Source organism: Lonchura striata, chromosome 13, assembly GCF_046129695.1.
Source record: "Lonchura striata isolate bLonStr1 chromosome 13, bLonStr1.mat, whole genome shotgun sequence".
NCBI classification, from domain to species: Eukaryota; Metazoa; Chordata; class Aves; order Passeriformes; family Estrildidae; genus Lonchura; species Lonchura striata.
In genome coordinates this window covers 15107228-15121459 of record NC_134615.1, presented here as the reverse complement: position 1 = coordinate 15121459, position 14232 = coordinate 15107228, and the positions used below count along the sequence as shown (strand labels likewise).

At 57.8% G+C, this 14232-nt stretch overlaps 2 protein-coding genes across 2 annotated transcripts in view; one reads left to right on the top strand and one right to left on the bottom strand.

Annotated features, from left to right (window-relative positions):
• The first annotated feature begins 1570 nt into the window (after positions 1-1570).
• SLC38A8 (solute carrier family 38 member 8) lies at positions 1571-6074 on the top strand. The gene is made up of 9 exons (XM_077786445.1): positions 1571-1765; positions 2202-2400; positions 2617-2770; positions 2916-3020; positions 3316-3373; positions 3643-4037; positions 4124-4323; positions 4487-4538; positions 5840-6074. The coding sequence occupies exons 1-9, from the start codon at positions 1571-1573 to the stop codon at positions 5934-5936; spliced, it is 1455 nt and encodes a 484-aa protein (XP_077642571.1). The 3' UTR covers positions 5937-6074.
• Positions 6002-14232, bottom strand: part of NECAB2 (N-terminal EF-hand calcium binding protein 2) — a 74159-nt gene continuing 65928 nt past the window's right edge. The window contains exons 6-13 of the mRNA XM_021535238.3: positions 11154-11290; positions 8566-8684; positions 8369-8448; positions 8009-8065; positions 7806-7918; positions 7442-7519; positions 6989-7080; positions 6002-6820 (exon numbers count right to left, since the gene is read on the bottom strand). Coding sequence (XP_021390913.1) covers positions 6792-6820; positions 6989-7080; positions 7442-7519; positions 7806-7918; positions 8009-8065; positions 8369-8448; positions 8566-8684; positions 11154-11290 — 705 coding nt within the window. The 3' untranslated portion in view covers positions 6002-6791. The remainder of the gene's footprint in view (positions 6821-6988; positions 7081-7441; positions 7520-7805; positions 7919-8008; positions 8066-8368; positions 8449-8565; positions 8685-11153; positions 11291-14232) is intronic.

Here is a 14232-nt window from a genome sequence, read left to right as displayed (position 1 = left end):
GTCAGCAGCAGCTGTGCAACTTGTCCAGGATGTAAAAAATCTATCAGTAGAGGTGTGAAATCTCAAGTGCCAGACCTCAGAAGGGATTGCAGGTAGCAAAACATAATTGTGATCAGTGTTTTTATTTGTATGAAACAAGGACTGTCCATTTGCATTTTTGTACCTTCTACAGTCTTCAAAGGTAATAATGTGGAAAATATTAACAGCCCTTCTTCCACCTGCCAAAGGGACACAGCAGCAGGTAAAGCTGCCAACCCACAGGGACCCTCGGGTTATGGCTTGTAGCCCAGGGGCTGGAGCCCCAGATAAATGGGAGAAAGAGAGGAAATGATAAGGGACAGAGCTCGGAGCCACTGAGAAGAGAAGCTGTCTGCTGTGTTGGTGTGTGAGATGGGATGCACCTGTTTGGTTTGAGGTTCTTCCATCAGAGGAAACTGGAAAGCTTTGGTGGCACTTCTCAGGTTGGTGCTAATGAGGAGACTTGCTCCTCATCACAGCACTAATGAGAGATTAAGGCTACACTGCAGCCTTGAAACCAGAATCAAGTGTATCAAAGCACCAGTCCGAATTAAGAGCCTTTCCCAGTGGCTGGTATTTTACAGCCCAGTGGCTAATTTCTAAGTCGTAGAGGCCAATTATTTCCGAAGCCTTTGGTGTGCAGCTAATGAAGGCTTGGAAGGACCCTTCTAAGTGTTTATAAGCTATGTAGGCGGCAGAGATGTAATGGAGGTGGCAGGCACAATTAGCCATCCATAATTCCTCCTAGCAGCTGATTAAAGTCTCTTTATCCGTCTTACCAAGATCAGAAGGGCACATATTTGGGAAATCAAAAATGCATTAGGGGCTGTCAGCCAACGCCAGCGCCTGTGTGCTGAGCCCTGGGGCAGTGGCCTGTGCCAGGAGTGGCACAGAGCTGCTGTGTGCCCCTATGTTGGGAATGGACCCCTCATTCCTGTGGGGTGCAGCCTCCTCTATGTAGATCCTCCGCAGCATCAGTTGCCCAATCCCGTTATCCGGGCATCCCCTTTGCCTGCGTGGAGCAAGGAGTGGGATGGGATGGCTCCTCTCCAAAGTCTCCCAGTGCAGGAAAGCACCAATGGGCTTTTAGCTGCTGCTGGGACTCGCAGGGGTGCTGGCCTCATCGATGCTGCACCCAGCGAGTTAGGGTGTGTGAGCTGCGGCTGCCTTCCTCCACCCTTCCCGGGGCACTCCATAACGCCCTTTGGTGGCAATTTCATGCCTGGGTGAACAGAGCAGGATGAGGGAGGCCTCAGTCTGCCCAGCCCTGCGGTGATGATAATTTCGGGCAAAGTGAGAGCAGAGCCCCCAGCCAGCTGCCCCGGTCCCGCGCTGGGAGCCGAAGGGGCGGCTGTGCTGCGCAGGAGCGCCCCGCGGGCCGGGGGTGCCGCGGGCGCTGTGAGCAGGACGGGGCTGGGCTGAGCTCCCGCCGGCGCTTCCCACGGCCGCCTCCCGCCCAGCGCCCCCTCCCCACGGCCGGGGGCGGGGGGTCCGCAGCCCCGCGCCGCCCCCGGGCCCCGCGGAGGGGCCACAGCCCCGCGGGAGCGCCGCGATGGAGCGGGCGGCGGCCGAGGGCCGGCCCCTGCTGCCGGCGCCGGGCGGCGCCGCCGGGCTCTCCTCGCCCGGGCTCTCCTCCGCCGGCGCCGTCTTCATCCTGCTCAAGTCTGCGCTGGGCGCGGGGCTGCTGAGCTTCCCCTGGGCCTTCGGCAGGGCCGGCGGGGCCGTCCCCGCCCTCCTGGTGGAGCTGGTAAGGGCGGACTCGGGGGCGCCGGGCTGCGGCAGCCGAGGGGCGCCGGTCCGGAGAGGGAGCGGAGGGAGGGGATGCACCTGCTCTGGCGCTCGGGGAGCTGGCGGGCACCCCCCTCCCGACCCCCGCAACACCCTGAAGTTGTTGTTGCGGTGCCACCTTAGGGATGCCCTTTGCAGCTGAAGCCACGCTTGTAGCTGGCTTATAACTCGGAGTAAATGGGTGTCTGCTCCCGTACACGCACCAAAACCCCAAACCTAAACCCGAAGTACCACGTCAGGGTGTGTCTCCATCCATTTGCTGACCTTTGTTACCCAGAGCCACAAGGTGATCTGGCTGGTAACCTGGTCCCTGGCCGTGGGCCTGCTGTGTCCTGCTCTGGTCTGGGGGTGGAGGAGGGTCGGCGTGGTGCTTCCCGCTGGCTCTGTGCCCGCAGGGCTCGCTGGTGTTCCTGGTGAGCGGGCTGGCCGTGCTGGGCTATGCCGCGGCCCGCAGCGCCCAGCCCACCTACCAGGGCGTGGTCCGGGCCGTGTGCGGGGCGGCCGTGGGGAAGCTCTGTGAGGTCTGCTTCCTCCTCAACCTCTTCATGATCTCCGTGGCCCTCCTCAGGGTGGTGGGCGACCAGCTGGAGAAACGTGAGTTATTTCCCCTCACTGTGTTTGGGACTTGGTTGGGGTCGGCAGCTCTCAGGAGTGAGGGGAAGGTGCTCCCACATGGGTTGGGGTCACCCCTCAGGGTTTTCCTGGAAATTCTAAAGACACGGGGCTCCCTGGTTCTGCCATGGTGTGATGCTCCCGACCTCCCTGGACCATCTTTCAGGGTGCAGCTGACCTCCCACTGCCTCCCCACAGTGTGTGACTCCCTGTACCCCAACGGGACGCTGAGTGAGGCCCCTCAGCTGCCCCCCTGGTACGTGGACCAGCGCTTCACCCTCTCAGCTCTCTGTGTCCTCGTCATCTTCCCACTCTCTGTCCCCAGGGAGATCGGCTTCCAGAAGTACTCCAGGTACCACCTGGGCTATCCTTGTGATGGCCCACCCCTAGGTACCCGGTACCCCAGGTTGCCACCTCCCAGGAACCTGTGGGGCTGTGGGAACCCCTCTCCTCTGTTCCTCCTGGCTGTGTTCTGATGCTCTCCCATGCCCTGACAGCATCCTGGGCACGGTGGCTGCCTGCTACCTCACTCTGGTTGTCATCCTGAAATACTACCTGCAGGCAGAGAACCTGCGTTTGACTGAGTCGCCCCAGCCCTCCAGGTAGGAGGGTCAGCCCCTTGTCCCTCCTGCCCTGACCTCCGTGGCCTGAGCAGTGACATGGGGGCAGGGCTGGAGGCAGGGCAGGGGTGGTGCTGGGCCCTGTGTGTGGTGGGGGTGAGCTGGGGACAACTCACAGTGGTTGGTAACTCCCAACCCCAGCTTTCACCCCTTTCTCCCAGAATCACTGGGCGAGAGATTCCCATAGTGCCATCCAGGCTGCGCAGTTTACAGCATGTTTTTTTTCTCCATGAGAGCTCATGCCTTTTGTTCTCTGCTTCCTCTCCACATGCCACAGGTCCTCCTCCTGGACCTCCATCTTCAGTGTCATTCCCACCATCTGCTTTGGCTTCCAGGTAGGTCACCCTGGCTCCTCTGGCTGCAGCTGTCAGGGCAGTGCTGGCAGCCCCCAGTGGTGTCCCAGACCATAGGGATGCCATCCCTGGAAGGGCAGGTTGCTGGAAAAGGGACCTGTGGCTGTCACCAGAGGGTGGCTGTGAGGCAGGACACAAGTGCCTGGGAATGGGGCAGAACGGGACAGGACACCCATAGGTGGGAGAGAGGATGCTGGGGGTGGGAGCTGTGCCTGCATGGGGCCCCAGCACCATCCCCCCTTGCCTTGCAGTGCCACGAGGCATGTGTGGCCATCTACAGCAGCATGCGCAACCAGAGCTTCTCCCACTGGGTCACCGTCTCTGTGCTCTCCATGCTCATTTGCCTGCTCATCTACTCCCTCACTGGTAACCCCAGCACCAAACCCTTCACTCCTCCTTGCCCTGGAGGTCCCCTCTCCCCTTGGCTCATCCATCCTCCTCAGAATTCCTCTGTCCTGCTCGCTGCTTGGCCACCCACCCCCATGTCCCTGTCAGCAGGGCTCTATGGCTACCTGACCTTCGGCGAGGCCGTGGCGCCCGATGTACTGATGTCCTACCCAGGGAATGACCCGCTTGTCATCGTCGCCCGCCTGCTCTTTGGCGTCTCCATTGTCACCATTTACCCCATTGTGGTGCTGCTGGGCAGGTGAGGGGAATGGTGACAAGCTGGGTGTCCCCTGAGCCGATGCAGCTCCCCTGGGTGCCGTCAGCCCCCACAATCCTCCCTCCCAGATCCGTGGTGAAGGACTTGTGGGCAGCCCCGAAGCGCGGGGCCGTGGCAGTGTCTGAGGCACACGAGCGGCGCAGCCGGGTGGCACTGACGGTCACCTGGATGGCCGCCACGCTGGGCATCGCCCTGTTCGTGCCCGACATCGGCAAAGTCATCGAGCTCATCGGGGGCATCAGCGCCTTCTTCATCTTCATCTTCCCAGGCAAGAGTAGGCACGGGGAGGGAGGAAAGCGGGAGGAGGCACGGGTGCCAAGGGCATCGCTGCAGGGAAGGTTTGGGGGTGCAGGGCTGTGCTTGTGGGGGACAATGCAGTGAGGCTGGGTGAGGGGTGCTGTGTTGGGGCTGAGCTTCTGCACTGACAGCAGGGCTGTGCCTCGTGTGCGTGACTGGGACCCGCAGCCTCGGGCCACGCAAAAGGTGAGTGTCTGCGTGCTCAGCGGTGCTGGGGGCAAGGGAGGGGGTAGGGACAGGGCCAGGGTGTGGTATCCCATGGGCCATGGCCAGGGCAGACCCTTGGGGTCACCCTGGTCAAGGTGGGAACCCTGTCAGGAGTGGGATTTGCACGTGGAGGGAAATGCTCTACCAGGGCTGTGCCTGGGAATGTCCCTGCATACCACGGTGGTGTCCAGGCATCAAGGAGGTGCCCAGGTACCAGAGTGACTTTAGGGGCAGAAGAACTGTGGAGTTTGGTGGCAGTGGGGCACCCAGTGGGGCCTGGGTGGTCAGGTTGGGGGTCAGAGATGCAGGGACAGGAAACCATCAGGTGTTCAGTGTCTGTTGTGCTAGGGCGGTGTGTCCCCATCATTGCTCCTCTCTGGAGGGTCTGGGACACAGCAGCAACCCATGTCAGGGGGCTGACATAGTGCTGGTGAGTTTGGGATAAGTGTGTGCTTACATGTCTATGGTGCCCCTGGGGGAGCAGCAGAGGTTGAGGGAGGATGGAGGTTATGTGGTGGGTGGAGGCAGCAGCCCAGGACATCACGGTCTTGGTCAGGAGGGTGCTCTGGGGACCCATGAACATCTGGGGAGGGGTGCCAAAGTGCTGGAGGGGCCAAGGCAGAAGGCCAGCAGGGGCATCCAGGTGAGTGACAAGGGCTTGGAGAGGTCCCTTGGGGAGACCTGTCAGGGCATGAGCCCATCATGAGGAGAAGGGACATGAGCTGGAGTGATGGAGACAGTCCCAGCCTGCCCAGGACAGTCTGGGAAGGAGCATGGTGCTGAGGACCCTGCAGCAGAGCAGCAGCCGGGTTTGGGGTGAGTGCTGCATCCCAGGGGCTTAGTTTAGTCTGGGCCGAGGAGGGCTGTGTGCCTGGGGAGGAGGGAGCAGGGAGGTGCAGAGCCAGGGCTCCCTCCAGGCTTGGGGCTGGAGCTGGGAGGGGACAGGGCTGGAAGCATATGGTGATAGGATGGAGCTGGGGTGTGTGGGAATGGTCGTGCCGAGCACAGGGTGGGGGATGTGGGTCTCTAATCTGTCAGCAGGGCCACTGGGCACAGGCAGAATTGGGAATGATCGTGTGGTGGCATCTGCTGGCTTTGGACCAAGGTTTGTGTGTCATTGCAGTGGACAGGGGGACTGCTGGGCTCTTCAGCCATCGACTGGGAGTGAGGCAGGGGAGGCTGACCCTGCAGAGAGCCCCACAGCCAGAGGAGCTGGGGTACAGGGGTGGCCCGTAACTGAGGTCAGCTCTCCCCGGCAGCCTCTGCTCGTGTCGCTGCAGGGCTGCTCTCATCGCCTGGGGGGTTCTCTCCGTTCTCGGCGGTGCCTTCGTGTGCGGGCAGAGCGCTGCCCTGGCCGTGCTGGGGCTGCTGCGCTGAGGGACCACAGAGCCCGTCGTGACCCCCCCGACCCTCCCCGTCCTGCCTGAACGCAGCCACGCCGCTGGATCCCATGGCGCTTTTATTTGGCATCACCGTCCCCGTTGTACAGTGGCTAATAAAGACAGGAAGAGGGTATTGGCAAGGGTCCACACCACACACCCCGAGGGACCCCCACGCGTGGCGGGGTGGGTGTGGGATTGGCACAGACAGACACACACACAGATGAAGTACAGACCCCAGGAAGGAGGGGAGGCAGCCACCCTCGCACCTACAAGGCACCAGCTGCAACTGTGCACATGCAAAGGAAACCCCTGGGGACCCCCGACAGCTGGAAAAGACTAAGGGGCACCTTGGGAGAAGGGAAATCCCTCCTCTGCCACCAGCCTGACTCCCCCCTCGGGCACAGGTCCCCATCCCTGCAGGTACACACACACCAGGCACAGCCTCAACCCCTCAGTCTTCTCCCTGGGTGGCCCTAGGGACTTGCACAGACCCCCCAAGCTACTCCCTGCTCTCAGGAGGGGCTTGCTCCACCCTCCCACCTCCCACTCCCATCCCTCCTTCCTAGTGCCTGCCTGCCTGTACCCATTGCCCCCCCTCCCTGCCTACCTATGTCTGGGGGGTGTCCCCCTCCCCAAACCCTGCCAGCCCCTCCCTGGCAGTCCTTCTTTCCCCCAAGACCACCCCAGACCAGGGAGAGATGCCCCAGGTGTTGGGGTAGCTGAGGGAGGACTCTGGGGTGGGGGACACACACATGGGAGTTTCCTTCACTGCAGCCAGGTCACACCGACACCTCTCCCAGGCACGGCCACCGCAGAGGGGACAGGTGCTGGCGGGCCCCGGCACGGACCGTCACTCTCGGCTCAGGGTGCACCAGGCAGCTGCAGGGGAACATCACTGCAGGGTCACACCTGCCCAGCCCCACATCGCCCTGAACCCCAGCCAGCCCAGCCCATGCCACCTGCCCACCCTTGTGCCCCAACAACTGGAGAGGTGCTGGCTGCCCAGGGGTCCCTGTCCCCCACCCTCTGGGGCGGGTGCCCTCCTACCTGGCACGGCCACGCTGGAGATGGCCTCAGGCTGGCTGAGCGTGTCCACCTTGACGTGCTGGAAGCTCTTGCAGGTGGCACTCTGCAGGTGCCTGCACCCAGGTAGGAGACAGTGGGTGACACCCAGCCCCCCCAGAAACACCGTTCCAGCCCCCCACAGCACCACGGGCTCTGGCGGGGCTGGGTGCCAGCAATCCTGCTCACTTCCCCTTATGCAGAGCACCCTGCCTTGGTTCAGGACACTGACCCCTCTCATCACCACATCCAAAGGCACTCCCAGGTGGGAGGTGTAGAGAGACCCACCCCAACCCCCTTGTCCTGTTTACAGGGACAGACAGACAGACAACTCCTCAGTCCTGCCATCAGACAGGGGACAGAGCTTGGGGCTCAGGTGTTCTGAAAACCCTCCACATCCAAGCCTCCCAAAACAGGCTTTTTCATCCCCTCCCTTACCTCTTCCAGTCCTCCTCGGTCTCCCAGAACTCGTAGACAATGAAGGTGACCCCATCAGGCAGCTTCACTGCGGTGACACTGGCAGAAACAGGGAGAGGGGGTGAGCCCCCAACATGGGGCATCCCCCCGCCTCTGCAGCCACAGGTGTGCTCGAGGGTGGGCTACCAAGGGGGACCCCAGTCCCAGCAGCCCAGGTAGGGGTAGCCCCCCACACCATCCCAGCACTCCCCAGCCCATGCAGCAGTGTTGGTGAGCATGACTACATCCCAAATCCTGCTGCTTTGCCTCATTCCTTCACTTGGTCCCCACTCCAGCCCATGCCAAGCCCCCACCTCCCCAGCGGGCAGCTGCTGATGGTACCCACTGGAAGCAGTCCCGCTCCCCGGCCACGCTCTTCAGGTACTGCTTCAGGGAGCTGCAGAACTCGCCCAGGTGCTTGTGTGACACTGTCATCTCGTTCCTCACCAGGAGCAGGTACTGCCGGGCCCCCAAACACAGCATGTGAGACCACAGAAGCACAGTGACCCCCAAATGTGGCTCTGTGCTGCAGGGGTGGGGCACACTCACCGTGCAGGCCGTGCTCTCGCTGTCCGACAGCCGCTGGTGCAGGTCAAACCAGAGGGTCTGGGAAAAGGGCAATAGGCAGCACAGGGGGTGGTGGATGGGCTGAGGCTGCAAGGCTCTCTGTGCTTGGTGGGTTTCTGTGCCCAGCACTTGCAATGACTGTGCCCCCTTCTCTACAGGGAACCGACTCCAAGAACCTCTTGCACCTCCAGTCAGGACCCTTCACAAAATTCCCTGTGCTCCCATTGCAGCCAACATCCCAACACCACATCCTCATCCCTGCCCCAAAACAGCTGGGGCAAGGTTGCTGAATTGTCCCTGGGATGGCAGGACAGCCCCACACAGGGACATGCTGGCCCTTACCTTGTCCTCCAGCTTGCCAATCAGCTTGGCCAGCCTGTTGATCTGCCCCTCCAGCCCCTCTGCCTTGGTGTCAGGGGAACCTGTGCAGAGCCAGGAGACATTGATGGAGTGAGGGGCACCTGCAGGCACCCCCTGAGAGCCCTGTGCTCCTGCTGGGACTTGAGTGCTCCAAGCCACCCCAGGCAGCCAGCACTTACCAGCCTGGAAGTTTTTTCCTTGCTCCCTGGAGACCATCCAGGTGGTGGGAGAGTAGCTGGGCACAGGGTTGTCATACCAGGTGTCACTCAGGCCGTGACCATCCTTGCTGGGGTAGTGTCTGCAACCAGAGAGCACACAGGGTGTCAGGACACAGAGTGGCATGAGCCAGCCTGGGGAGCCAGCACTGGAGCATCCCATCTGGCAGCTCTGCAAATAATGCCAGACCCCTTGGAGAGCAGCAGTGCCCACACTGTGCCCAGGCAGTGCAGGCTTCCTCCTGCACCACTCCTCAGCATCAGCCAGTGTGGGAGTGGGTCAGAAACAGAGGAATGTCAGTGGGTTCCTCCTAGCAGCCATCACTTCTCCACCTGCTTATGGAACAGCACAGCCCTCCTGGCACCACCAGCAGCCTTCAGGGACTTTTTCTGTCCTACTCAGACACCTGCAGTATGGGGCATTTGGGCCCCTGAAGCTGTGCTCAGCCATCTGCACCTTACTGGGGTTGGTTTTGCAGTCCAATGGCTTTGGTGGCTTTCAGAGAGGAAAAGCTGCTGCCACCCAGAGTGCCCCTGCCCGAATGGCTGCCCATGAGCAGAGGCTGTGTATCCCACTGACAGACTGCAGCTGCAGTTCTCCTGGAGAACAGAAACACATCCACTGTAGCACTGCCTCCAACATGCTTTCTTTGGGTCTACAAAGTCCATTTGGCTTGGAGGTTTCTCAAAGATCCAAAAAACTGTCCTGAAACACTTCTGCAGATGGAGCATCCATAATCGCCATCCAGCACCACATCCTTGGTGATCCTCCCAGGACCCTGTTTATTTGCAAGCCAGAGAAGATGCTAAAATCTGCCATCTTCACAAGGGCTTGCAGCTGCCATCCATGTGAGTGAGATGGGAATGACCCTCTCCTTTCTTCTCCACCAACAGGAAGCCTGTGCCACAGAGGGAGAGGCTGAGCAGCTCAAAGGATTTCCAGTGTTTCCTTCCAGCAGGAGCAGCTCTGTGCCAGCTGACTGTTGACAGATGTGTCTGGGAGCCCTGGCTCCTCTCGGCATCTTTTGCTAGTCAAGCAGCTCCCAGCTGAGTGCCCTGGAGCCAGTGGGCACCACACCAGCCAGCATCTCCTGCCCTCCTGTCCCTCCCCTGGCACCTGGCTCCTCTTAAGCACAATCGCTGGGTTCTCTTTCCCCAACTACCTCGTAAATCAACCAGCACGGGCTCCACCATAAACATGATGTGCAGATCTGGTCCCAAAGAACATCTGCAAGATAAGGAAGCAGGAGCAACAATAAAGGGTGCAGGAGCATCCCTTTGCTACAGGCTGTGCAATTATACCACTGCTGGTCCCAGATTATCTCCTGTCAATAGACAGGAAATTAGGCAAAAACAGACAGAGATTTATTTTAATCACAATTTAATGAGGTGTCTCCATCTTGGACCTTTGCCTTCACACTTTGTTCTACAGCCCTTTATTTTCCTGCTTTTAGGCCACCTCTTTGTCTTCATGCGGATGCAGGAGATAATTTTTTGTGGGATTTGTTTTTCTTTTTAGCTATTATTTTAACAAGAAAACAACTGCAATACTCCCTATTATGATCTGGGCCCACACATCAACTAATAAAAGCCAGCAAAGTCTTTCATGGGCTCTAATTGCTCTGCCTGATATTGGGTTTGTTTCCTCTTCATTGTTTTGCAGGAGCTCCTACTTCTTTTTGTGGAAGGTTTGCCACAAAACAAAGAGAAGAAAGGGATGTGAGATGATGAAACCCACAGCATTCCTGCTGGAAAAGCTGCTGGGATGGTGGCAGAGCTGCCCAGGCTCTGTGCTCCACAGAGAGGAGGGAGCTGGGATTTTCACTCTCCATGTGCCCCTCTGCCCACCCATGGCTTGGGGAAGCCAAAACATCCCCATGCAAGCGTCCCAGGCCTCCTGGTTTGAAGGAAGGGCAGGAGAAGGGCCGGTCTGACAATCAGACGGGTTTCCATGGCAACCTGTCCTGGTTAGAGCTGTGACGGTGGCACTCTGGGGAGCTGTGTGACACTGACACCGCGGGGACTGTGCTGAGGCTGCTGCCAGCTCCTCATCGCTCAGCCAGGGCAGCATCGGGACACTGGAGTTGCTCTGCTCTGTATGGCCCAAGCTCGATGGCCCGTGCTGGGCTGCTGGTTTGGGGACTCACGGCGCTGCCTTTTCCCTCTGGAGCATTATTACACCCGCTGAGTGCCCTGGCAGAAGGGGCAGCATCCCTGGCACGGGGATCTGCCCCTGTGGGCCGCCCCAGCTCAGCTCAGGTGGGTGCCTGTGCTTTGTCCTGGGTGGGAGCGTGGTTTGGTTTGCTCACCCAGCGCTGCCCTGGTTTGCATCCCCACCACAGCGCTCTCCTTAGCGGGGACCCTGGGCACTGCAGGAGAGGAAGGCACAGGGCAGGAAAGAGCGGCAGAGAAAAGCCCCCGGATTTGGGGAAGCCGGGAAGGGAGGCAAAGAAAAAGGCCCAGCTCCCCTCTGCGTCTCCCTCACCCCACAAAAGCATCCTCCTCCACCCCTTCCATCCTCCTGCAGCGGGGAGGGCAGGAGTGCCGCAGACCTGGCGGGGTTGGTTTGCTCGTCGATGGCATCCACAGCACTCTCCACGGAGCTCAGCAGCGACTGGGTCTGGTTCGCCGTCTCCTTCAGCAGGAAGCGGGTCACGAACTGGTCCACGTTGCTGCCGCTCTCGTACACCTGCAGAGGCACACGGGCAGCGCGGTGAGAGCCAGCGCCGGCCACGCAGCACCACCGGGGGCCCAGCAGCCCGGCCAGCATCCCCGCACGGGCTGGCCTCCTCCCACGGCCCAAAGCCCCTCATTGCTCTCTTTAGCATGAGCTTAAATTACTTTAAAGTTGCCTTGCAGGCAGTGGGTGCAGGTATGCAAAGTGCGTCCTGTGCTTTGGAGATCCTTGCTCAGAGCTCAGCATGTTTTACAGTGCCCTAGTCCACAACAGCATGGCCAGCCCAGCACTCAAGAAAGGGGTTTGGCATGATTCACAGGACTCAATGTGCTCTTTGACTGCCAGAAGCTCCCAGGGTGTGGCATCCACATACCCTCTGAATAGAGAGACACTTAGCTTTCTCAGGATTTCTCCTGAGAGAAGCAGAGAAAAGAGAATGAAAAGAATCCTTATCTCATTCGCTGCTCCTGTGTTTGTGCCCATGTGGAATGTGGTGTGGAGATTGTTTACCCAAGGTTGATTGGATTCTGGTGATGGTTGTTTGGATTCACTGACCAATTGGAATCACATGTGTGTTGGGACTCTCAGGAGAGAGTCACGCGTTTGTTAGTTAGTGATAATTCTTGTTAGTGTAATATAGTTATAGTATAATAAAGTAATTAATTAGCCTTCTGAAATCACTGGAGTTCAGACATCATTCTTCCCAGATGCTGGGGGCTGCTTTTACTGATACCAGGGTAATAAAACTTTTTCAAGACAAAGAACACATAAAAATATTTTAATAGAACAACTGATCTGCATGAAGCACCCAGGGCCCCTTTCCCAGCAGAGCCTTGCTGAGCCCTGCCCATGGCCCAGTCCTGCTCCTACACCTCCTGACAGGCACCAGCACAGGTGGGACACTGGCACAGACTGTCCAGCACTGAGCCAACCAATCCAGCATTGCTTCAACACCACTCCAACCAGCTCAACACCAGCCCAAGGCCAGCCCAGTGGCCACTGACCTCACCAGCTCTGGCTGAAGCCAACCACTCAGCATCACAGCTGAAAACATTTGCAGTGAAAAAAAGGCTCCCCGAAACCCAGGTTCAGCAGCACCACTTTTTCCCAGACCCTTTTGCACCCATCAGTGCCTGCTGGGACAGCACAAAACCCTGCTGGGCAGCCTGCCCCTGTGTGCTCACATTTCCCAGCATGGGACTCCTCTGGGAGGAATTAATGAATTTTTGGAGCTATGAGACAGGGATGGATGCTCCTGGCTCTCTGCATTCCATCAGCAATGACCACACTCATGGGACTGGAGTGGTCCCAGCACCCCTGGTTATCTGAGCATGCAGCAGCACAACATGAGCACCCCAAGCTCCCCAAAGAAAATTATTCCTGTTTTATGGCGATGCTACTAACAAGGGTTATTTCCATGGCAACTGGAGCAGCTCTGTGGGAACCCAGAGGGCCTTTATCTCTGCCTTTATTTCCTGTATTAAATCATAAAAGAAGAATGAGCTGATGGAAGAAACCCTTTGGGGGAACTGATCACAGAGCTGATTCCTCTCCCCTGGCTTGGTAGGGAAGCATTAATTTCTTGATGCTTCTTGAGCATCCAGTTAGCAGCAGTTAATGACTTCTGTCTAACACAAGAAAACCTGCTCCTCTCCCTGAGCAGCTTCAGTGTTTCTGGGGGATATGCCCCACACGGTGATCCTCAGGAGGTGGTGGTGCACAATGAGGTGATGGTGATGCTGAAGCTGTGAGAGGATGTGTAGTTAAAGGTTGGATTTTTTATTACCTAACCACAGCCTATAATCTTGGTTCAGCTGTAGGAAAAATCAAACAGGTGATTCCCACATTAATTTAAATCAGTTGAACTCCCTACATGCAGATTCAGTGGATGGATGGATGGATGGATGTTAGGTACAAAGCTCTTCCAGCCAGTGCAGAGATAATTGGAGAGTTTGTGAAGATCTGATGCTTTCTGACAGGCCAGTAAGCCACATGGATCTGAAATCAAAACAACAGTGATTTTTTTTCCTCCCACTTAACTAACTGGCCATTTGCCAGCCCAGCTGTGACATTTGCTCTCAGGAGCTGAATCAGAAATGCACATGCTTAGAGGTTTTTTCAGCAATCCCTCAGGTTCTCCTCTAGCATGTGTCTTCTTCAGGGTTGCAAAAACAAACCATTAAAAGGACCAGCTATAAAGGGATCCTTCCCATTGTCTTATTAAAACATTTGTCAGACTATCCTAGTGAGATTTAATGAGGTTTAGTCTTATTAATTCCACCCTGAAGAGTTATTTCCTCCTTGCTTAGCTTGAGAAGTTAAAATATTTATGGAGATCGTGTAATAATTGCCGCTCAATGAAGCTGCTTTGTGCCAGAAACTCTTGCACATCTCCAAGCCTGCTCTTTCCCATCCATCATTTCCAGACAAGCTCTTTGCTGAACTGCCTGGCCTTGACCTCTGCAGCAGCAAACAGGGGCCGTGAGTGTTCACAATGAGCAGCAAGTGTGAAAACATCATTGAAAGGATGGCCTTGAGATTTCTGTGCTGATGGCTCCCAGGAGAGCCTCAGAAAGCATCATGATCTGACAAAGCAGGAAATGAAACAGAGACCTTCAAAACGGAGAGAGGAGTGGGAAAAGGACAGCATGCATTACTGGGGAAATATCACCCAGGGCTGGGTCTCTGGTCAGCTGGCTGAGGGCCAAATCCCAAATCCACCCTCCTCCTCCACATCGCAGGCTTTTCATGTCTGCAAGGCACCTTCCCACACACGCTGGCAGCCAACAGAGGGACACCGTCTGCTCAAAGCCCACCACAACCCTTCCAGCTTTTGATTTCCACAGGAACCCACCCAAAATTGCCCAAATTCTGGCACAGATTAATGAAAACACCCCTGGGATGTGTTATGTGTGCAAAGCATAACTGGGATTTTGATGCTGTTGAGTGTTTGG

Bases quoted from the DNA above. Each gene is read 5' to 3' on its own strand.
- SLC38A8 (XM_077786445.1), top strand. From the start codon at position 1,571: ATGGAGCGGGCGGCGGCCGAGGGCCGGCCCCTGCTGCCGGCGCCGGGC. The intron at 1,766-2,201 runs GTAAGGGCGGAC...CTGTGCCCGCAG, and splicing joins CCGCCCTCCTGGTGGAGCTG to GGCTCGCTGGTGTTCCTGGT. The intron at 2,771-2,915 runs GTACCACCTGGG...ATGCCCTGACAG, and splicing joins GGCTTCCAGAAGTACTCCAG to CATCCTGGGCACGGTGGCTG.